General features: G+C 41.2%; 1 protein-coding gene across 3 annotated transcripts in view; it reads left to right on the forward strand.

Moving 5' to 3' along the window:
- Window positions 1-24,420, forward strand: part of DYM (dymeclin) — a 160,924-nt gene that overhangs the window by 120,763 nt on the left and 15,741 nt on the right. For all 3 annotated transcript variants that reach the window (XM_088653131.1, XM_088653132.1, XM_035100631.3), the window contains 2 exons: window positions 3,280-3,462; window positions 9,920-10,033. In XM_088653131.1, coding sequence (XP_088509257.1) covers window positions 3,280-3,462; window positions 9,920-10,033 — 297 coding nt within the window. The remainder of the gene's footprint in view (window positions 1-3,279; window positions 3,463-9,919; window positions 10,034-24,420) is intronic.

A 24,420-nucleotide genomic window follows, 5' to 3' on the forward strand; every position in this document is an offset into this window, starting at 1 on the left:
ACCGCTGATAAGAGGGGTGCCGGGACGGAGTTCTGCCTTCTCACGCCACTGTTCCCTTTTCCAGCAAAGCCCCGTGCTTTGCTGTTGTAGAAGGGGGGGTGTATTGAGCGCTCACCCCCCCTTTTTGCCTCCGACTCTCGTAAGCCTTTAAATTTAGCGTTGAAACCTCCGTGAACACGGAGCTCCGCTTTTCCCCTCCTCTCTCTAGTGCGCCCGGAACCGGAATCAGGGGCTTGAGCGGGAGCCGCGCCACGCCGAGTCCCGACCCAGCGGCGGCCCGGCGGGGAGGGAGGGAGGCGGCGGCGGCGGAAGAGGACAATGAGCGGCGGCCGGTGGAAGGAGGAGCCGACGTCGCATCCGCAGCAGCACCTGGTGGCCAACGGCGGTGGCGGCGGCGGCGCCTTGAAGGGCTCGCTGTGAGGCAAAGCGTTGCGGAGCGACTCAGCGGGACCCAGCGGGACCCGGGAGAGACAGCAGCGCGCCGCACGCCAAGTCCCGACCCAGTCGGGGCTCGGCGAGGCGCGCACTGCAGAAGCCCCATGCAGACCTGCTCCCACCACTACCGGTAACAAAACCCCAACACGTCTTATTTTTGGGGGATGTCTTATATTTTTTGCCTTTAGAAAATCGTGCCATGGCTTATTTTAGAGGCACGTCTTATTTTAGGAGAAACACGGTATCTACTTGCACTTTGACATACTTTCGAACTGCTAAGGTGGGCAGAAGCTGGGACCAAGCAATGGGAGCTCACCCCATCGTGAGGATTCAAACTGCCAACCTTCTGAGCGGCAAGCCCCAGGCTCAGTGGTTTAGACCACAGTGCCACATAATACAGCCTGTGAACTTCTGGGGTGTGTGCCATGTTGAGGTATGAGCTGGAAAAAGATTCTTTTTGAGAATCTTGCCTGCATACTTCTGGCCTATTGTGTTGCCTTAAAAATCAGTAGTTGCCTGCAAGAATGGCTGCCAGCTAAAAAAAATTATAGTATCTTGGGATATTTATCAGCACTGGTCTTAATTATTTCAGAGTTAGAAGGTTCAGTAGTTTGGGGGGGGGGGTTCACAACTGTTACAAAAGCCCAAACTATGTGGTGCAAGAATACCAGTCTAATTATATATCTTTCTGCATGGAGAGCAGCTGTTACATCGGAGAAAAAAGCTTTTAAAGCATTTCTCATTAGAACCATTGTCTTGTCTTAGAGAAAGAGAAAAAAATCTGTTTCAATTGTTTTGAAACTGCTGCACAAGTTTTCATAACCTTGTTTATATCTGTCCTGACGCCATGTCTAGATGTAGAGGTGCCTGATGTATAGAGAGCAATGGAGTACAGTTTTTCCTTCATGTATTTCACCTTTCATCCGCTTACTGTCTTTGACTTTCCATTTGTGTAACCCCACCCCCATAAGCCCATTGTTTAAATTTACCCCAAGTACAAGAAGCAGCCATCACAGGGACTCGCAATAAGTTTTTGCATGTAAGGACTTGGAGAGTTATTTCGTGGTATTTGTATTGGGGTATAGCTCAGCCTTGTAAATAAGACCATAAAACAGAGTGCTCTTCCTGTGTTCTGAGAGAATTCTATTTTGTCTGTCACTTGGTATTATGATCCATTCTGAGGTTAAGAGTATCATGCAGACCTGTTATTAAATAACCAATGACCAAGATTTATTAGAATTCTGCAAGGGGGGGAAGGCTTTGAGGAATGGGTGTACATACCACAAATGACATGAATTCATGGCTCCTCAAGTCCTCTACCTTTCATTTAAGAAGGAAATTGCTTACTTATAAACTTCCTATTGTGCCTCTCTGCTGAGAAAGCTTACAACATTTCCACGCACATGTAATTTGAATCATCTTGAATACATGGGATTAAAAATGTAGAGGCACCTACACCATCTGCATAATTTCCAAAAATGGTGCCATTATAGTGATCCTAGGATGGTTTCCAGAATGTAAAAAAATAATTATTAAAACACAAAAAATGACAGATCATCCTGAAAATACTGAAAGCAGAAAGTGGCCTCACTGGTTCACCCCAAATGCCTAGAAGAATAAGAATGTTTGGCAGCAAAAAATAAGCATTTTTGGCAGCAAAAATTCACCAGGGTCTCTGCCACCAGAAATTCCAGAAGCAGGGTGTTCACCGTCAGGGAGCCATGACAAAGAAAGGTCTCTTGCATGTCACCCCCCAGGGAGCCAAGCCTGCCAGTGGGACAACACAAACACACCACCAACCTCAGGGCATGGGACAGATGATATGGGAGAGGAAGTGTTAGACAAATAACTTTATCTGTGTTCTATGACTGCATGCTGAGGTACCTGTCAGTCATCTTGCAACAGTGTTCTGTACCAGCAGAAGCCCAGAGGGCAGCAACATGAGAACGGGCCTTTTCTGTGGTGGCTCCCATTTGTGGAATGCTCTCCCCATGGAGGCTCGCCTGATGCCTTCATTACATTTCTTTAGGTACCAGGTGAAAACATTTCTCTGTAACCAGGTCTTTGGCTGATTAAACATGCTATGGCCTTTAAAATGTGTTTGTGGGAATGGGGGTGGTTGGGTATTGGTTTGTTTTTGTTCTTCTTTTATTATATGTGTTCTCATTTTTGTATTTTTATGTTGTGAACCACCCTGTGATCTTTGAATGAAGAAGGGTAGTATGGTGATGGTGATGGTGATGATAGGCTACAAGATTGTGGGCTACAAGATGTCTAGGCTATTCTTATCTAGATATTTATTTGATATTTCTCCTCAACTTTGACCCAGAAAAATCCCTACAGTGGTTTACATAAAATAATAACATGTACTTTTATCAAGCTGCTTCTGACCATTTTAGTTTGTCTGCCCTTACCGATCTTATCACTGAGGAACACTGATAAGCTTCCCAGGAGCCACAGAGTTTCCTGGAACCCAGACAATACTGTCTGCCCTAGCTGGCACTAGAGTTATTCATGACAGAGCATAGTGATTTTTTTTCTTTTTGAATGGTAAAATAATACACTTCATTGAATAATACACCTTTTGAAATGGAACATTTTCAGCACTACTACCAGATAGACTAGTTGGGCTGAGATGTATTGCCATATTAGACCCACAGAATGAAGCATGAAAAATAAGTAAAGGTGCTAATTTCCATCAACATAAATTGGTCTGCTAAAAGGTGCCACTACTTAGTTAGAATCTACGAGATTAAATACAGTTTGTTTGCCTATGGATAATCACCATTGGAAATTGTGCCTCAATAATGTTTTTTTCCTGCCTAATCTACTTTTTTCTTATAGGCACAGGACCTGAATGTGATTGAAGAAGTCATTCGAATGATGTTAGAGATAATCAACTCTTGCTTGACAAACTCCCTACATCATAACCCTAACTTAGTATATGCACTGCTTTATAAGCGGGATCTCTTTGAGCAATTTCGAACTCACCCCTCTTTCCAGGATGTAATGCAGAATATAGATCTGGTAAGTAAAAATAAACTCTTACAAACTGATCTTCTACAATGCCCTTTATAGTACTTTATCTTAAACTCCTACTTTTTGTAGATGTGAACTTTGCTTTTACAATTGTTAAGTTCATTGTGGAAAGCTATTTGTATTTTGACGCCTGCTTCTTGGGAGAAAAGCAATGACAAACCTAGACAGCATCTTAAAAAGTAGAGACATCACCTTGCCGACAAAGGTCCGTATAGTTAAAACTATGGTTTTCCCAGTAGTGATGTATGGAAGTGAGAGCTGGACCATAAAGAAGGCTGATCGCCGAAGAATGGATGCTTTTGAATTATGGTGCTGGAGGAGACTCTTGAGAGTCCCATGGACTGCAAGAAGATCAAACCTATCCATTCTGAAGGAAATCAGCCCTGAGTGCTCACTGGAAGGACAGATCGTGAAGCTGAGGCTCCAAGACTTTGGCCACCTCATGAGAAGAGAAGACTCCCTGGAAAAGACCCTGATATTGGGAAAGATGGAGGGCACAAGGAGAAGGGGACGACAGAGGACGAGATGGTTGGACAGTGTTCTCGAAACTACGAACATGAGTTTCATAGAATCATAGAGTTGGAAGAGACCACAAGGGCCATCCAGTACAACCCCCTTCCAAGCAGGAAACACCATCAAAGCATTCTTGACATGTGTCTGTCAAGCCTCTGCTTAAAGACCTCCAAAGAAGGAGACTTCACCACACTTCTTGGCAGCAAATTCCACTGTCGAACAGCTCTTACTGTCAGGAAATTCTTCCTAATGTTTAGGTGGAATCTTCTTTCTTGTAGTTTGAATCCATTGCTCTGTGTCCGCTTCTCTGGAGCAGCAGAAAACAACCTTTCACCCTCCTCTATATGACATCCTTTGATATATTTGAACATGGCTATGAGAGTCCCATGGACTGCAAGAAGATCAAACCTATCCATTCTTAAGGAAATCAGCCCTGGGTGCTCCCTGGAAGGACAGATCGTGCAGCTGAGGCTCCAATACTTTGGCCACTCATGAGAAGAGAAGAATCCTTGGAAAAGACCCTGATGTTGGGAAAGATTGAGGGCACTAGGAGAAGGGGACGTCAGAGGACAAGATGGTTGGACAGTGTTCTCGAAGCTACGAACATGAGTTTGACCAAACTGCGGGAGGCAGTGCAAGACAGGAGTGCCTGGCGTGCTATGGTCCATGGGGTCACGAAGAGTCGGACACGACTAAACGACTAAACAACAACAAAAATCACTCCTTAACCTTCTCTTCTCCAGGCTAAACATACCCAGTTTCCTAAGCCGTTCCTCATAAGGCATTGTTTCCAGGCCTTTGACCATTTTGGTTGCCCTCCTCTGGACACGTTCCAGTATCCTTCTTGAACTGTGGTGCCCAGAACTGGACACAGTACTCCAGGTGAGGTCTGACCAGAGCAGAATACAGTGGTACTATTACTTCCCTTGATCTAGACGCTATATTCCTATTGATGCAGCCCAGAATTGCATTGGCTTTTTAGCTGCTGCATCACACTGTTGACTCATGTCAAGTTTGTGGTCTACCAGGACTCCTAGATCCTTTTCACATGTACTGCTCTCAAGCCAGGTGTCTCCCATCCTGTATTTGTGCCTTTCATTTTTTTTGCCCAAGTGTAATACTTTACATTTCTCCTTGTTAAAATTCATCTTGTTTGCTTTGGCCCAGTTGTCTAATCTGTTAAGGTCATTCTGAAGTATGATCCTGTCCTCTGGGGTATTAGCCACCGCTCCCAATTTGGTGTCATCTGCAAACTTGCTCAGGATGCCCTCAAGCCCATCATCCAAGTCATTGATAAAGATGTTGAATAAGACTGGGCCCAAGACAGAACCCAAGACAGAATTTAGAGGGTCCTTCCACAGCTTTTATTACAGATCAGCAGTCAGAGAGATTGCAGTGTCATGTTTAGTTTGACTGTAGGTTAGAAATTAAGCAACTGGGAGCCTCAGATCCAAACTCGTCCCCTGCAGGTTGCCAGCTGTCCCTCCTGGAAAGTGTACAGGAGGAGTGATGGCAATGAAACTTACTAGCCTTCTACCAGGCCTTCCCATTTAGATAGTCCTATAGTGAACTATTGTGTTTCTGAATTGATCAGTTCAGCTGTTCAATAGTTCAACACTAAAGTTTAAAAATGTTTTAAGTTGCCTTTGTTTGTTTTTTATGCTGTACTACTAATTCTATTATAAACAGCCTCATGAGCCCTTGTGGAACTATCAGGTGGCACAGAACACCAGCTGCAATGAAAAGGGTGGTTTTCAAATATATCATACTTTACTTGAAGGCTGCTGTGGTAAGAATATATGCTTTTCCTCTTGCAGAGACACCAGACAAGACAGGAGGTGGCAGAGCAGGCACTCTGATTACTGCAGGAGAGATTTATTTATTTATTTGCTTGTTTTAATCAATTATACATTGCATTCTCTGCAAAAAGGGGCACCTGAAACAGCATATTTTAAAAAGCTAAAAAAAAGTCTAACTAAAACATTATCAGCTGATGAATCACTAATGCTTTATCCAATCCTCCAACCAAATATAGGAAAGTAATAATCTTCAGTTACAATGATGGTATATTGGTGTTGTTGTTGTTGTTTAGTCGTGTCCAACTCTTCGTGACCCTGTGGACCAGAGCTCGCCAGGCACTCCTGTCTTCCACTGCCTTCTGCAGTTTGGTCAGACTCATGTTGGTGGCTTCGAGAACACTGCCCAACCATCTCGTCCTCTGTCGTCCCCTTCTCCTAGTGCCCTCAATCTTTCCCAACATCAGGGTCTTTTCCAGGGAGTCTTCTCTCAGGGCTGATTTCCTTCAGAATGGATAGGTTTGATCTTCTTGCAGTCCATGGGACTCTCAAGAGTCTCCTCCAGCACCATAATTCAAAAGCATCCATTCTGCTTTTTAGGATGCTGTCTAGGTTTGTCATTGCTTTTCTCCCAAGAAGCAGGCGTCTTTTAATTTCGTGACTGTTGTCACCATCTGCAGTGATCATGGAACCCAAGAAAGTAAAATCTCTCACTGCCTCCATTTCTTCCCCTTCTATTTGCCAGGAGGTGATGGGACCAGTGGCCATGATCTTAGTTTTTTGGATGTTGAGCTTCAGACCATATTTTGAGCTCTCCTCTTTCACCCTCATTAAAAGGTTCTTTAATTCCTCCTCACTTTCTGCCATCAAGGTTGTGTCATCAGCATATCTGAGGTTGTTGATATTTCTTCCAGCAATCTTAATTCCGGCTTGGGATTCATCCAGTCCAGCCTTTCACATGATGAATTCTGCATATAAGTTAAATGGTTTATTATCATCAGTTTATTGGAACAAATACATGCATTCTTATTTGTGCAATAAACGTCAGATAAATTGTAGAACACATGCCCAAAAAAAGTCCGAATAGCCTCAAAAAAGCAGAATCTGAGAAGCAACCAAAAATATAACAATAACTGGAAAAGGCTGGATCTACACTAAACACTGGAAATCACAATTTATTAATAACTGTCTAGCAGAAATATTTCAGTAAGGCAGCCTGTCAAATGTCATTACAGCCATCATTTGATAAACTGATTTTATAGAAATATTTTGCCAGACATTTCTGTTTAAAAAAGAAACAAAAGCCATTCCAATGTTTTCAAACATATTTTTTAAGATATTTTCCACCAGCCTTTCCATCTACAGGTGTGTTTTACATCAACACACACACAAACACACACACACACACACACACACACACACACACACACACAAATCATCATACCAGAGTTGAAGAACCTATAACTTTAAAACAATTAAGAAAAAGCCAGAACATCAGCTGTTCTGCTTTCCCATACATCCTATAAAACATTTACTGTTATAGAATCATAGAGTTGGAAGGGATCGCAAAGATCATCTAGCCCAACCTCCTGCAGTGTGGGAATCTTTTTGCCCAAAATGGGGCTCAAACCCACAGCCCTGAGATTAAGAGTCTCATGCTCTGCCAACTGAGCTATTGGTTTTCTCTAGTTGAAGTGGGTGTCAGTATTCCCTGGTGGTGTAAAAGAGGACAGCTGGAAGATTGCTCATTACCCTATAACTGTCCCTGGAAGTTTGGCTGGTACAGAGAAAAAATACCTACACAAATGAGGTATGCTGTGCTGCTCATATTCATAAACTTGGATATTTGTACATTATTTGCATAATATAAGAATAATTATGCCTGGATTTGTGGGACTGAGCTACAACAACTCTAATTTTGTGCAGATAGGAAACATATGGTTCACTTAGCAACCAGGAATAGAATGATTTCTGTTTTCATTTACTGCTCAAGCCTGTTGCAGAAGTAAATGGACTCCCATTTTGAGGGATGTGATATGCACTTTCTTACTGGTAATTGTTAATGGTGTACTGATACTCTAAATGTTACAGAAAGTTGGTTACTTATTATTTCTGTTGTATTGAGGATCTTCCTGCAAGATGGGTAATTCTTATAGGGAACTTGAAAGTCATTTCAAAAAGTAGGGGAATCAAACAAGTTAAGAATGACTACAGCTGTTTACTGCAGTTGCTAGCTGTTGACTCTTAAGGATGTCTTTGTAGGCAGGATGTTAACTTACTGTGAACACAGATTTGTTAATTTATGGTGACTTAATAAGACTTGTTGCATTAAAATAAGGAGGTACTTGCAATTCCTGAGCAGCCGATACTATTAGAGAGTAGCTGTCCCGTGACTGATACATTACCATTGAACACTGCAAAATCTGTGTATGTGGGTCTGCCCTCTACCTTCTTTTTCATGGGCTTGTATTGTTGTTGTTGTTATTTATTATTCTAAGAAGCTTCCAACACATTTAAAACTTAAACGCAACTACATTCTACCATAAAAACAGAACAAAACAACCCCAAAACAGCCACAGGAAACTTTGGTAGTGCACTAATAAACATCACTTTTACCTGCCACCAAAAAGATTATAATTGTGAGAGCTTGTATAGCACTGATGAATTAAAAGTCCACTGTTCAAATCTCATATTTGCCATAAACTCAGTAGGTGGTTTTAGGCAAGTTGCTCTCTGACTCAGCCTCCCTCTCACTACATCATGAAGATAAACTGACATACCTTGCAAATACCTTATTGGATTACTATGATAATGTATGTGAAATGCTTTAAGCACTCTAATGAGAAGGAGAGGAGTAAGGGGAAGAAAGAATGGAGGTGGTGAAAAGAAAACAAGTGGCCTCATCCACCTATGTGCTTTGAATTTGTTGGAGGTGTGGCCTTCAAGGAAACAGATCTGAGGATGCTCAGAACAGAAGTGCTGGCTCACAGGTCTACCAAAAGAGTAGATCTGCTAAGGTTAAGGTTTGAGGTCATTCAAACCTTTACAAGATATTTGCTTAGGATTTGCAGTAGAAGGTAATTAGGATCAGCAAAGCAGTTATTTCTTTACAGGAAGGGATGCTTTTTTGTTGAATTTTGTCTACTTTAAGCATATTCTGAAAAGCCTTCTTTGCAAGCCTGGCATGTCTCCCTACTCCAAAAGAGAGGTAATGCCTGTACTTGCCTACAGCAACAGTATGTCTCATTTGAATCCTGGAGTAATCAAACCATCAGCTCTCTTTTGTTTTACTAATATGTTGTGAGGGCCTAATTAGGCTTAACAGCTTCAGATGGGTACCTACCGGTAGCTCTGCAGTGCAAAAGCATCCCAAGAACATTATTGCCATGCAGTAAACCATTTCCTAGTCCTTGGCCACGATTATCAAAGGAATGTTAACTGCCTTCAATGACATGGGCCTTGTTTCTCTTCTTAAGATAGATCTACCTAACTTCTCAAGATTGTATGTTTAGAGATGTGTCAGCAGCATTTCGAGATCTACCTTCCTTTATGTGATATTGCAAAACATCATCGTATAGGCCTTGGTGTGTAAGATAAACTAGCCAACGTAATCTTCATGGTTCTGAGAATTATCATGAAGATTAAATAAAAACCCAAAGCAATCATTACTCCTCTGATTTCCTGTTTTCTTAGGAAACTTTGTTCCTGCTTCAATAGTCAAAAAAAGCCATGTGGCAGATACGAGCAGAAGCTGAAAATTCGCTGAACTTTGCGGTCTTTTAGCTGCTCTGCAGTATTGCTGAAGTATGCATATGTACATTTTTGGATCATGGTCATAACATATAGGAACAAGCTGAAGACATGGAAATAATAGTGCTTAAATTACCTGGAATATGAATGTTTAATAAAAAAAATTAATCTAGCATTTATACCTGACAGTTGAAGAATCTCAATTAAGAAGTGACTCACTGTCATAAATCAGCTGGATAGGTTTCTATATCCTTAAAAAAATCTAGTTGACAGATACTCTGACATTGTTTAAATAACCTGTGCTTCCACTTATTTACAGACAGAAGTGCATGTGTGTGTGTGTGTATATATATATATATATAATATATTTCCCTGTTCCATTCCAGGTGATCAGCTTCTTTAGCTCCAGAATTGAGCAGGCTGGGGCTGAGCTGTCTGTAGAGAGAGTTCTGGAAATCATCAAGCAAGGAGCTGTTGCTCTGCCCAAAGACAGGCTCAGGGTGAGTGCTAACAAAACCAGTCAGTGTGTAGCATGCCACAAAGCAGCACTTTAAGGATAATTTTCTTTCTTTAGGTTACAACATTGCCTGCTGTAGAGTTCTACTATATTTAAGTTCCGGTGTTTGTATGGATTATTAATTTATAACGGAATGTGCAAGCATGCTGTGAAAAAGAATGAATGGCTATATAGCATTGGTGTAGAAATTATCATTTCTGTGACCGTATGCTTCTTTAAGAACCCTAGTGAATTATATGCACATGTTGCTACTAGAGATATCTTGTGACTACAGTGGTACATTGGTTCCCAAACTTAATTCGTTCCGGAGGTCTGTTCCAAAACCAAAGCGTTCCAAAACTAAGGCATGTTTTCCCATAGAAAGTAATGCATAATGGATTAATATGTTCCAGACTTTTAAAAACAAGCAATTTAACATGAATTTTACTATCTAACATGACCATTGATCCATAAAATGAAAGCAATAATCAGTGTACTATACTGTAGAAGAAATAAGGCAGTATTGTAGATGATAATTTTTTATTTAAAAAATCCTTACGTGCACTGATGAAGGTCCTTGTTTGGATGGGGGGGGGGCTTTTATCCATTTCTGCAGTCACACAATCAGTAGCTGAATTGGGTTCCACACAGTCACAAAAACAAAGTCACAAGCCACAGTCACCAGTCAGTCCCATAAAATGAAGAACAAGTCACAGTCAAAAAACCGAAAAAGCCACACAAACAAAAACACAAAAAATAGCAAAAACAGAAGCTCCAAATATCACCTCTGTGTTGTGTGGGTGCTCGGGGCTCAACAGCCGACAGACTCAACAGGAAGCCTCTGATTAGCAGCAGGGGACTCAGTTTACAAATGGAACACCCTCAACAGGAAGCGGAACATGTTCTGCTTCCAAGGCAAAGTTCACAAACCGGAACACCTACTTCCGGGTTTGCAGCATTCTATTTCCACGTTGTTCATAAACTAAGCTGTTCTAAAACCAAGGAACCACTGTATATAGTTTTTATAAGCATAGAACGTATCTGCTGCTGTTGCTGCCAGTCCTGCCAATGGTGGTTCATGGTGGACAGCTGTTGTGGAAGCTCAGGCCTGATGACCTGGGTCTGCACTGAGAGACAGCCAGGATGGTCTCTGCCCTCTTCAGCAATTTGTGGGTTGTATTTATATACATTTTGCCCTTCCCTATTTTGAAGCTCAGAGGCATGGAAATGAACTCAAATTAAAAACACACTGGAATGTAAAATAGCAGCCCGGACCAAATAGTTCACTCTTTCCCCTGCACTTGGTAAGGAAATGAGAACGTGCCTTCCTTCTGTGCACCGGGCATTTTTCAACAAGGTGTATCCATGTCAATATGGTTGATGCAGATTCTGTGGTCACTCTTCTCTTGGATATCTGTCACATTGCTTGAGACATTGTAAATTGGATTTTGCACAAATGCATTCTACTCGTACATTGGACCAGTGTGTGGATGTCCAGTGGCCTGAGATTGTGAACTGACTTCCCAGGTAAATGAGGGGGTGTTTCTTAATTGCTCAGTAATTCTTGTAAACCACTTAGAGGTTTATTACAACCAAGTGGTATATAAATTTTGTTAAATAAAATAATCTCATGGTCCACCTCTGATCCCATAGTTCTAGTTAAAATTTGGAGACAATGTAGAAGTGATGAGGCCACAAATTTTAACTAGAACTATGGGATCAGAGGTGGGCCATAAGTTTATTTTATTTAACAAAATTTATATACTACTTGTAGATATAAATTTCCTTCTGCTTTCCAGTAAGTAAGCTATCTCGTCCTTTAAGGTTGCAGCACTTTGTAGCAAGAACTCTGTACTTTAGGTTTTTTGGGATAGGGAACCTTTATACCACACTATCAAAAGAAAGGTATGCAAGCACTTTGGGAGCTTGCTGCCTTTTACTTCAGAGGTGGGTAACTAGATTTAAAAGATTAGCTGAATGTCATACTCCCCCACTGCCCATTTTGACAGCACCGAGACTCACCTGTTATTCACCTGGTACCAGGTTATTCAACATTAAAGAAAGTATTGGGAGCATACTTTAGGGTGCACTCCCCGATTCTTCCTTTGTTGCTTTGCAGCCGGGCTTGAATTCGAGCAGCACCAAGAAGTGAAGACTCAAGTGCACATTCTAAATGCATTTCTAACTCCAGCTGTAATTGGGTGCGTCTTAAATTTGGTGACAGAGTGTTGTATCCCATGAGAGTCATACTCAGCATAGAGCTTTTGTATGTTGTTCAACTGAGCTTTACTTAGAGCAGACCCACTTGAATGCATTTATCTAACATAGTCAAGCTTATTATTTTTCCTGGGTCTGCTCTTGAGCAAAACGTCATTGAATACCACTTGAGCTTAATGGACACGACTGACTTAGCTCCATCAGTTTCAGTGGGTCTATTCTGCACAAAACTTTGTTTGGTACAACTCAGGAAAAGGGTTCTAAATTCAAAAGGCACCAAACTGTACCTTTCTTCATATATAATATGGCCCTGCACCTAATGTCACGTAATGTCAGATGATGCGCAGGTGGATGTGGCTTAGTGAAAGCTACACATGGGACAAATGGAAAGGCCTGGTAGGTCTCAGTATACCTGTGGGCCTGAGGTTCCCCAATGCTGTTTTACTTCCTGTCACCCCTGAAAAGAACAAGTTTTTTTCTTCTCAAATTTGAATTAAAAGTCCTTCAGAAACTATGTGGGTCATTTTACAGAATGAAAATAACAAAATAAAAACCTCAGAACTAAGGGCAGAATTGTGTTAGAAACCCAGTTATAAGAACAGAAGGCCTCCTAGAACAGGCTTCCCCAAACTTCAGCCCTCCAGATGTTTTGGACTATAATTCCCATCTTTCCTGACCACTGGTCCTGTTAGTTAGGGATCATGGGAGTTGTAGGCCAAAACATCTGGAGGGCCGCAGTTTGGAGATGTCTGTCCTAGAATGTTAACTTGATTTTCCACTTGACATTTTTGGAGATGGATCGATCCATCATTCTATCCCAACATGAATCTAGAATTGTTCTCACTGGCCTATTCCTAAAAAGTTAGATAGAGAGCTAATCCCCAATATCTCTATGTGTATGTTCTGCGGAATCTCATCAAGGACCACAAAACATTGCATCAAAATGAACAGAATCCTTCAACAATTGGCAGCTCAGGAAAACAGACTATCCTCCCACACGGGAACACACTGTGAATTAAGATAACAAGGATTTGCTGCTGTTTGGATAATTGAGAAGAAAGCGTTTATACTGAAGATGTAACTAAATACATTTGTCAGTGTTTGTTTGCTTTCCCAATAAGCACATGTGATGTGTGTTTGTCATACACTTTGTTGAGTAGGCAGGCCCCAGGCTACATAGAGGAAGATTAGATGCCAGGCTAGCAGGTTTAGTGCTAGGATCCAGTAAAACCGTTGTGGCATTCTGTCGAAGGAATCTGGTGCCAAAGTGAACCCTGCGTAGAGACGCATCATGGCACACATTTGGGAGGAAGAGGGTGGACGTGTTTGACAGTCAAGTGTCTGAGAATTGGAAACTCCCTTAGCATCTTCACCTGACTGCTGTTCAAGATAAGCATGATTATAATTAGCTGTTGCTTTAAAGTGTCTGCTCCTGGCCATGCGCTATGCAGGGTAGGGAAAGTCCAAACTGGGTAATTAGCCTTCATAGAAGATTCCAGCAGAAGCTGGGAGATAAAGTAGCAGGTGTTGAAATAACCAGGTCTTGGATTTCTCCCTCACCCTGTGGAAGGAGATAAATGAAGCTAATGTGCCTGGTTCCTGAGGTGGAAGCAGCAGCATTCAGAGATAGAGCTGTCTCCTTTGCAGACAAGCAGCCCACATTACAGGCTCCTTGTTTTATTGCAGAAGATTATTATTAAGAGTAATTTAAAGATCAGAGTGATAACTGAAAATTGACTTCAGTGTCTACCCCACCCCCAGCTCCAAGTTCACAGTCTCTTTTCCCCTCTCCCTCCCTTTGGGTGAAATTATCTGTAGTTTGAGGATTAAGAGCCTGAGAGGAGTGAGACTGTGTCTGGAGTCTGGAAGTTATCTCAGGGTTTTCAGGGAAGTTAGCCAGAAGATAGCTGCACTTTTTTCTAAGTGGGAAAACCTGTTCTGAATGCCAGACGTTATTAACTGGAAGCTGACATTTGAGTTCATAGAATGAGCAACATTTAAGAGATCACATTTAAATGCTTTTGAAGGAAACTTCCCGCTGGTAAGCCATTTGAAGAGAAAACATTTATTTTACAAATGGTTTTCCTCTGTTGAATTTCCCAGTTTTATTTCGCAGTGTGTTGCCTAGTTTTTTACTCCTTCCTTTTCTCTTTCATGTCTCCAACATGCTTGCCAATATGTTCTTATGTTGCCCCTTGCCAGCATGGCATGAAGTATGTAGTATTTATTGAAACTTAACAGAGCACTAAAGCCTGCTCTTTAACAATAGGGCCAAAAGTCAGGGGTGGGGGAGGAATGGTGCTTTTCTAGCCCATTCCTTTGCAGATTCTTTTTGTCTCCAGCAGTTCAAAATGCTGATCTCTCTCTCTCTCTCTCTCTCTCTCTCTCTCTCTCTCTCTCTCTCTCTCTGTGTGTGTGTGTGTGTGTGTGTGTGTATGTGTACATATACACAGCCTGGTTTCCCTGCTTGATGACTTCAAAGTGTACCTTTATTTTATGAGAAACCATTTCTTTGATTTGCTAAAGAGATGCACAGCAAATGGGAGTAGCACTATAGCGACAGCTAACAAATTCTTGATCTCAAGATACAGGAGTCATGCCAGCTCCAAGAGGGAATATTCTCAGAAAGCAACAGTCAAATTGATGCCATCAGGAAAATTAGTTCATTGGGACAGAGATATTTTATTAGGAGCTACGGCTTCCCAGTGGGTGATGCTTGCCTCTCTCAAGCTGCTTTCATAAGTTCTATGAAATAAATAAAATGGGCAGGTGACAAGAGAAGCAAGGCAACAATTGCATCATTGCTGAAGTTGTGTGCACATAAACCGAAAATGGTCCAACAGAGCACAGAAAAGCACTGCATTGGACACCTCAGCTGGAATTGCAACAAAAGTGGCATCCAAGGCACTATGTAGTGGGCATTTGCCCCTAAAATCTAACTCTGAATCTTTAGCTCTGGAATTCTTAAAACAAACATTCTGAGAGGAAGATTCCTTCTTGCACTTAAGAGCCATTGCTGTAGTGTAGAGAATGAATTTGAAATACTATTGAGAAGTTCACCTTTACCACCCTGGAAAATGTTCTGTCCACCACAAAGCAATCATCAGCACCACAACCTGCGTGCTTAAATCTCATGTAGCCAAGCTGAGAGCAGCCACTTCCTCAGCAGCCAGTACAGAAGCCAGTCAGGGGTTCTGCTTTGCCTACCCAGTAGCCAATGGTTTGCCATCCCAGTCCCCTTCCATGCTGCTGCTGGAGAAGTGAAGCTGCCTCCACTTCAGCCAGTAAGGGACTTGAGCTAGTGAATCAAGACCTGAGCACTCCACTGAGCCAGCCCCACTAGCTGTATTTCTGAGCTGCAATGTGAGAAAGAGGAGTCCCTTTCTCATTATGCAGTATTGAGAAAAACTTGGGAGAGGGTGGGAGGAACGGAGACACAACAGTGTGTGGATGCTTTGGCCCCATCCATTCAGGACTTTGGCCTCACCCACTGTCCTCCATGGACTTTCCCTCAAAAGAACAATGGCTCCCCAGTCCTGGAGTAGACAATATTGCAGTAGATGTACTGGGGGCCTCGCCCAGTACAAGGTAGCTTCATATGTTGACATGAAGTTGTTGGTTAAGAGAACAAATTATTAAACATTATTTCCATGCAGCAGTCCACAATGCTGAAACCTGAACATATTTTTTTTTTACAAAAAAATCTAAAGTAATCATACATTGGCTAGTTGTTATAGAACGTTCATAGACTAAAATAATAGCTTTTGTGTTTTGATTTCTTGAAATTTTTAAATGCCACCAACACACCCAGTAAAATACCTTCCCCAGTAAACCTCTGAAAGGAATTATTTAATTATTTCTTGTTCCAAGGATTGGTTTATTTTGTTCTTATGAAGATAAGTCCTTTTTCCACATAAGGTCTTGGTTACGTTAAAATACAATATTGGTCAAAGGATTGCTTGATATTACAGCAGTGGTGTTTATCATGGCATCCACAACCTCTGTGTGACTCTCCCAAAGAGAGCTCATTCATGTTGTAACTGCAACCTTGTTTATATATCACTCTCGAAATTTTGAAAAGAAGGACATGCACTCCACCTCACCCCAGGTATCACCTGAGTCTGAAAATCAACATATATTAATGTAGACTTCAGAGAAAGGGTAGAATCTGTAGAAGGGTTGTAGGAAATACATTTTTCAAATATGGCTAAACATGAGAACTCAAACACCTGAGGTTTGCTTTTATACTGTAGCTGTCAGTTAGTTCTAGAGTTTAAAACAGCATTTCTACCTCCATTTGGTTGAAGGGCCCGCTGTGGGATTTGTCTTATAGTAGGTAGTAAGGGGGAGGGGAACATCTCGGTAGAAGAAGAATTAAGACAACTTACTAGCATTGCTGACCTGTGCAAGAAAGAAGCAGCAATTTTATTCTGCATGCCATTTAGGCATTAAAGCTATAAAATGCCCTAATGCTTTTCTGGCTCTCCCACTGAAAAGGAGTGCAAACATCACTTCACGATTGCAACACAGGGAAATGTGCATTAGCAAGGTGCACTTGAATTTCTGCCACTGAAACTCCTTGAGATAACATCAGATTTTTACTGTGAGCATGCCACAGAGTTCTCCAATGGAATACAATTATCTGGCTTTCCAACTTGCAAGGCAAGGAGCCCCCTCCATAAAACATTTTCTTTGTAGACCAAGAGTAAATAGATCTTCAACCCTGTTCCTGTCCAGTGTCCAAGAATGTGAGGCGTCATTGCTTAGCATTTCAAAGAACTGCAGCTCTTAAAGGTTATGAGCTACCACTAATTGTTGTCAGGGTACAGGAGCTTGATCTTGAAGCAAGACCATCCTTCTTAAAAAGAAAGACTTAAATAGTTGGATCCGTTTTACCTTAGGGGAGAGAGAAAAGACCGTTGCGAAGTAGTTTTGAGAGGGGTAACCATGACAATTCTTTGAAGCCAAAACACCTTAAAGATGTGGTTTTGGCCTTAGTTTTGTCACATCTAATGAAGAGCATTTGGCTTACAAGAGCTTAAGCTGCAATATACGGTACGTGTTTATAAAGTGCCATGGGATTCTTTTTTGCATAATGTGCCATCAACATAGTACGCAATTAATTTTGGTGGCGGGTAGCAGCAATGCGTTTTGAAAGAGTTGTGGCTGAATACAAGGTGGGTAGGTCTCTCTGTGGCTGCTAGCCATGATAGCTAAAAGGGGAACATGCATGTTCAGAGATCGCATACCTCGACTACCAGATTCCAGGCTTTTACAGACAGTGATTGATAACACCGTCATAACCTGCTTATAAAATTTCTAGGACATCCGTCTTGGCTACTTGCTGTTGACCAAATGTTGTAGATCTGAAACTGCCATGGCAATTCTCATACATATATCAGTTCAGCACTATGGACTAAGTACATCAGAAATGAGCCATGAATTTGCGTGTAAACTGACACACCAGTTAAACCAAGTGGTGGAGGCCAGCAATATTCTTACCCTAATTATATTTGTTACATGGCTAGTGGAATAACCAAAGATGCTGGAAAAAATGTGTTCTATATGAATCGTGCGCACCGTTTTATTGGATGTGTATTTTTATAAGTAGAACAGTTTATACTTGTAAATTTGGGAATTTTCTCTTTCTAACTTGAGGGTACAGCTAATTGACTGCAGATTCAACTAGTAATCTAGCCTACGAAGCCCAAATGTGTTATGAAGGGCCTGAATTTTATAGGAAGTTAATTGTTTTTACTTTATGTGTTCTTTTCAGGGGTCATCAGACTCATACACATACATACAGAAACTGATCTATCAATTATTGTTTTTGAAGGTGAGGTTTTGTTGTTTGAGAATCTTTGTGGATTTTGGAATTAAAGTAGGAACCTACCAAGCAATCCAGTTATCTGTTGCTTCAAAATCGATAACTTTGGACATCTTTTCTCCAGCAAAACATATAACCAAATGTACCATCTCAGAACCTGCTCCCAAAATACAGGGCTTATTTTTTAAAATGAATAATGAGCAATAAAGCCAACTAAGAATGTTGTTTTATACAGTCTTGCATTTCCAGTGCATTGACTTAGAACGACACTATAGGAAGTGTGTTACATCCTCTTTGTGTTCTTAAAGAGCTACCACACGTGTGTGAAGTGCTATTGCATTGTCCTTCAGTAAGAACTCTAAATGGAGTCTGGCAGTTGCAGTGTTTTGCATGGTACTCTTTGGCTCAGCAGTGATAAGCAATAGACAGTCTGGCTCCTTCAAGGAGACTTTCAGCAATGTCTGAGCCCTCAGCAGTTCCAAAACTCTCTTGACTGACTTTCCCCAGTGGACCATTCATTTATCAGGAAATGAAATTGGTTACAGGATTCCTCGTATTGCCAAACCTCACTGACGAAATCTGGTTTATTGCTAGCTTCAGAAACTGCAAGAGTACATTAGATGGCTTAGTCTTGCTCTAAGTTTCTTTCTGACATTGTCTGAAAAGAAAACCTGTTCTGTTTAGATTGTAAGGATTCAGGACATCTGCTTTAATATCTATATTCTCATGATATAAACCAATTGATAATTCCATGTCCCCAACAGTTTCATCCCTGAAACTGGAAACCCTTTCTTTCTTACATATTTCGTCGCAATAGATCAGATTATGCACACAAATGAAGAGGGTTATTGGGGACCAGGGAGAGAATGACTGCACACTATTTTAAACGCGGGTGGCGCTGTGGTCTAAACCACAGAGCCAAGGGCTTGCCAATCAAAAGGTCAGCGGTTCGAATTCCCGCAACAGGGTGAGCTCCTGTTGCTCTGTTCCTGCTCCTGCCAACCTAGCAGTTCGAAAGCACGTCAAAGTGCAAGTAGATAAATAGGTCCTGCTCCGGTGGGAAGGTAAACTACGTTTCCGTGCGCTGCTTTGGTTCACCAGAAGCGGCTTAGTCATGCTGGCCACATGACCCAGAAGCTGTACACCGGCTCCCTTGGCCAGTAAAGCAAGATGAGCACTGCAACCCCAGAGTCGTCCGCGACTAGACTTAACGGTCAGGGGTCCCTTTACCTTTACCTGAATCTTGTTTATATGTTTGTGGGGTGAGGCGAGACAATTTGTTGTAGCTGTGTGATTGATTTAGTAATTTTTACCTCACTCTTCAGCCAAAAAAGCTTTATAAGTGGCTTACAAAAATCAGTGGTGGGACAGTCCCTGCCCTCAGCTTTACAATTTAAAAGACTTGACACAGAGACAAAAAAGGATGTGGAGGGAGGAATAAAAATCAAGTTCGCACACACGTTCTTAGAGTTACAGTTCTTGTAATGACCAGGTGAGAGGGAAATCATTCAGGTAGCCTGCTGGAATGTCTGCTACTAGGTGATGCCCAGGTGCACCTGGTGTCTCAAATAGTTATTTGTCTCTCTGATACGGACACAGGTTGTTGGGAGGTGTACATTCAGTAACCATGGTCATTTTCATCATTTGGAGAGTGGTAGTGGTGGGGGAGAGATCCGTGGTTGCTTTTTAGCCTACAGATATTCTCACTTATGCTGAATCCGATAATGCTGTTTTACAAGGGATCCAGTAAACAATCTGAATGCCCCTGATTCTGCAGCACTGCTAACCTGCTAGGATATCCATGTAAAAATGCATATAATTAATTATGAAATGCATTAAAAAAAGATTTACAAACATGAGTCTTGAATTTTCTAAAAATCACTGCTTTTATAAAAAAAAAATGGTGATTATTATTTATTACATTTGCATACTGCCATTCATCCATAGATCTCAAGGTGGTTCACAACATAAAACAGTTTTTAAAAAAAGGGGGGGGGAGATCAACAAATTTAAACGGGCATTGGGTATCGGACAGCCAAAGGTCTAGGTGAAGAGTATAAAGAGTATAAACCCATTTGTAATGAATTCTATGCATTAATGTCTAATTCCATACACAATATTTTCTATTTGGGAACTGTTTCGTAGTACTAAATACTGTACATAAAGAGAGTGGTATTCTTCAGTAGCACACACATGTGTAAATTTGCAGCCAGCCTGATTTTATGCAGTTCTGCACCATTTATAATATGGCATTATTTGCTCATGAGAGTTATATTTCCAAATACAAAATGCCTGGATTAAAAGATGTACATATTTTATTGTCTTAAAGCACAGCATGGACATGAGACTGTTGGAATAGGTGCTGCATGACCTGTATATATACCTAAGATCTTTGAAGCATACACTTACAAATGTGCAGTTTAGACCCCTAATTGTCTGAGGACCCCTAATTGTAGAGTACTTGCCCACTTAAGAACTTTTGCCACAAGATGGTGGCAGCAGGGCTAAATGGGTCTTTTTCACGTGATGTGGATCTTTTTCACGTGACATCTGGAGAGGGCTGGAGTTTTGTCTTTATTTGACTTCTCCGCTTCCATGCTGAATCCTAATTTATTGCATTAACTTCTCCATTATTAATAAATCCCAAACGTTTTAACCCAATCTCCCCATCTGTTTTTTTAAAATAATTTTTGGGTCAATTTTGTGTGTTTTGCCAACTACTTACAGGAACAACTTACAGCTTCTTCCTTAATGTAACTAATACTGTAGTAGTATTAGGGGTTCAAAATTTAGCTTGTATCTTATCATTTTCATAATGCTAGCTCACGTGAATTCCCCAAATTTTGCGAAAAAACACCCTTAATTAGTTTTCATCTGGTATGTGATGTGATCCAAAAATCAATATACTTTACAGCCATGTTCTCTTGTTTATTAGGGATGACTCAGTGGATAGTTTAAGAATCTCATCCTCTGTCTGTATACTTCAGCCCATCTTCCTAACATTTGCTTCTGCAATCAGCTACCCTGTGACCTGCTGGGGATGTTTGGCTGTCTAGTTTGCAGTTTCTGAGATTTACAGACTCTCACAAGACCAGTCCTTGTCTGGTGCCAACTAGTGGCCTTGCTCATTGTCTAGACCCTACAGGGATGAAGCCATTTAAAATAAAGGCTAAATAAGTGATTCGGTCTTCCTGAGTAACAGTTAATCACTGACATTGTCAAGAATTCTATAAAATCATGTTTTCAAGGCCACCACAGCTGTTAAAAACAAAATTACAAGCCTTATTAATATAGCTTCTTCCCTTTATTTGAAGGGAAAAAATTAATAGCTTTCATCGAAACACAAAGAGATCACACCGCCTTCTTCCAGCCTCACCTTTATACAGTATCTCAATTTTGTCAAGCCGAAAGTGGTTTCAGTTTAGCTTGCTTTCTGTTCAACTTGAATTTTTTTATTATATAATTTCTATAAATCTTGGGGTTCATTTTGCTTTTAACTGTCCTTATTCACACAACACCCTTGTGAGGCTTCATGTAAATACAGTGAAACTCGGAAAATTTGAATATCGTCGAAAAGTGCATTTATTTCAGTAATGCAACTTATTATTATTATTTTCTTTTAATTTTTACAAATGCTTTCTTTTGGAAATTCCACAGTAATAAAACAAATAGTTACAATAATACAAAAATAAAACATCACTATTACATTTCATTAATTACATTCCATTTATAATTGACCCGGCTAACAACAAATAATGACAATTACAACAAATAAAGGCTTGACATATCTTGCTTTGCATGTCACGCATCTATCTCATATATTGGTTTCACCTTTTAAGTTGCATTACTGAAATAAATGCACTTTTCGACGATATTCAGTCCTCCTCCAGTCCTCCATCAGTCCTCCATCAGAAGAGATAGTCTGTTGCATTTGTGCATGGGTTTTTGCTCTCAGCCTTCCTTTTTCCAATCAGGAGGCAAGCCTAGAGCAATGACTCCTACAGAAGCATGGCATGCTCTTCGACACACTAGAAGTAAAACTTCTCAGGTGTAAGAACAAAACACACATTCAATTTTAATTTGGATTCATCCATGTATGTTTAGCTTAATAGCACTATGGTATCTGCTCTCACTTAACGTCTTGCACCAGGTTCTAGATGCCACTCAAAATTAAGTCCAGCGTCCTTGCTCCTCTGGTTGGTTCCAAGATCAGCTGCCCTAGGACACAGTCATTCAGGGTGTCTAGAATTTTCACCTTTGTCATGACTGGAACACACATACAACCTGTCTGTATGAGGATAGTTGAAGTCACCATTACAGTACTACATTTCCTCTTTTAGATGCTTACTTGAATTCATTCTTCTCAATATCTCTCTGAGAATTTTGATTAGAGGGATGATGTTGTTGTTGTTGTTGTTGTTGTTGTTGTTGTTGTTGTTGCCGTTTAGTCGTGTCCGACTCTTCGTGACCCCATGGACCATAGCACGCCAGGCACTCCTGTCTTCCACTGCCTCCTGCAGTTTGGTCAGACTCATGTTCGTAGCTTCGAGAACACTGTCCAACCATCTCGTCCTCTGTCGTCCCCTTCTCCTAGTGCCCTCACTCTTTCCCAACATCAGGGTCTTTTCCAGGGAGTCTTCTCTTCTCATGAGGTGGCCAAAGTATTGGTGCCTCAGCTTCACGATCTGTCCTTCCAGTGAGCACTCAGGGCTGATTTCCTTCAGAATGGATAGGTTTGATCTTCTTGCAGTCCATGGGACTCTCAAGAGTCTCCTCCAGCACCATAATTCAAAAGCATCAATTCTTCGGTGATCAGCCTTCTTTATGGTCCAGCTCTCACTTCCATACATCACTACTGGGAAAACCATAGCTTTAACTATACGGACCTTTGTCGGCAAGGTGATGTCTCCGCTTTTTAAGATGCCGTCTAGGTTTGTCATTGCTTTTCTCCCAAGAAGCAGGGGTCTTTTAATTTTGTGACTGCTATCACCATCTGCAGTGATCATGGAACCCAAGAAAGTAAAATCTCTCACTGCCTCCATTTCTTCCCTTTCTATTTGCCAGGAGGTGACAGGATCAGTGGCCATGATCTTGGTTTTTTGGATGTTGAGCTTCAGACCATATTTTGCGGTCTCCTTTTTCACCCTCATTAAAAGGTTCTTTAATTCCTCCTCAGTTTCTGTCATCAAGGTTGTGCCATCAGCATATCTGAGGTTGTTGATATTTCTTCCGGCAATCTTAATTCCAGAAGAGGGATGATAGCACCCACACCCACACCCAATATCATCGCTTCCAGCAGTTCTGCAGAGTATTAAATAATTCTACATTGTCTTGCATTGATTGGTCGAGCAGTTTTTTCGGAGGGGAGTGATTTTAAGTGTCACTAAACCCTTCTATCAATCCTGCATAATGACAAGACGGTCATTATCTGACTTTTTCGGAACACAGGGGAACATGCAACAATTTTGAGCAAATGGATTTAGGTTCTACACATTATAAAAATTAGTTCAGCCTATTGCAATTTAGAAAAACTTGGTTCTCCAGCCCTGCGTTTTATTAAGCAAGTACTTTTGATCATGCAGCGATTCAAGGGAAACTATGGCGAAAAGCAATAACAATGTCACTGTAAATTACAGGTGGAATGAAAGGTAAATGCACAAAATGAGGAATGGTTTGAGGGTATTGAATTTTGTTCAGGCTTGGAACATGGTGTCTCAATTTCAAAATTATTAAAGGTAACTGCATGCCGTGTTATGTTTTGTGTAGATAATAACTTGGGTCTGTAGGTTTCACAAAAGTATTCTCGCTCAATAGACTCCCTCCCCCCGCCACCTGATCATTCAAACCATGTTTCTTTTCAAAGGTAATTTACGTATTTCCCCCCCTTTAATAACTTGAGAATCAGAAAGTACTGTTGGCTTGGTAACAGATTGGAACTATTCCAAAGTGGCCAGACTTGATTGAGGTAGAACATCCATCCTTGAGCACAGCAGGGCAAAGGAAGTAGAGGCACACGAGCCTTTCTTTTCAGGGCTTTTAAGTGATAAGAGTTATGTCTTTAAGGAAGGGAGACATCCTCAGCCATCAAAGGACTGAGGTTTCCTCCTAAATTCTTGCAAAGCTGCATAGGTGATATGGCCCATAGGTCTTGTCATATAACACAATAACCCCTCCCTTTGTATTTTTTAAAGAAGGCAGAATCCAGTGGGAAATTTTCTTTCTTAAGCAACGCAATCAGGAATGGGAGTCAATTGCACAAAGGTTTATATCTGGAGAGCCACAGATTTTAATTTGCTTCAGTACCAGCCATTAGTTGTGCTTTCTACTGACATGACCATACCTCCGGA

Source organism: Zootoca vivipara, chromosome 10 (genome assembly GCF_965207765.1).
Source record: "Zootoca vivipara chromosome 10, rZooViv2.hap1.1, whole genome shotgun sequence".
NCBI classification, from domain to species: Eukaryota; Metazoa; Chordata; class Lepidosauria; order Squamata; family Lacertidae; genus Zootoca; species Zootoca vivipara.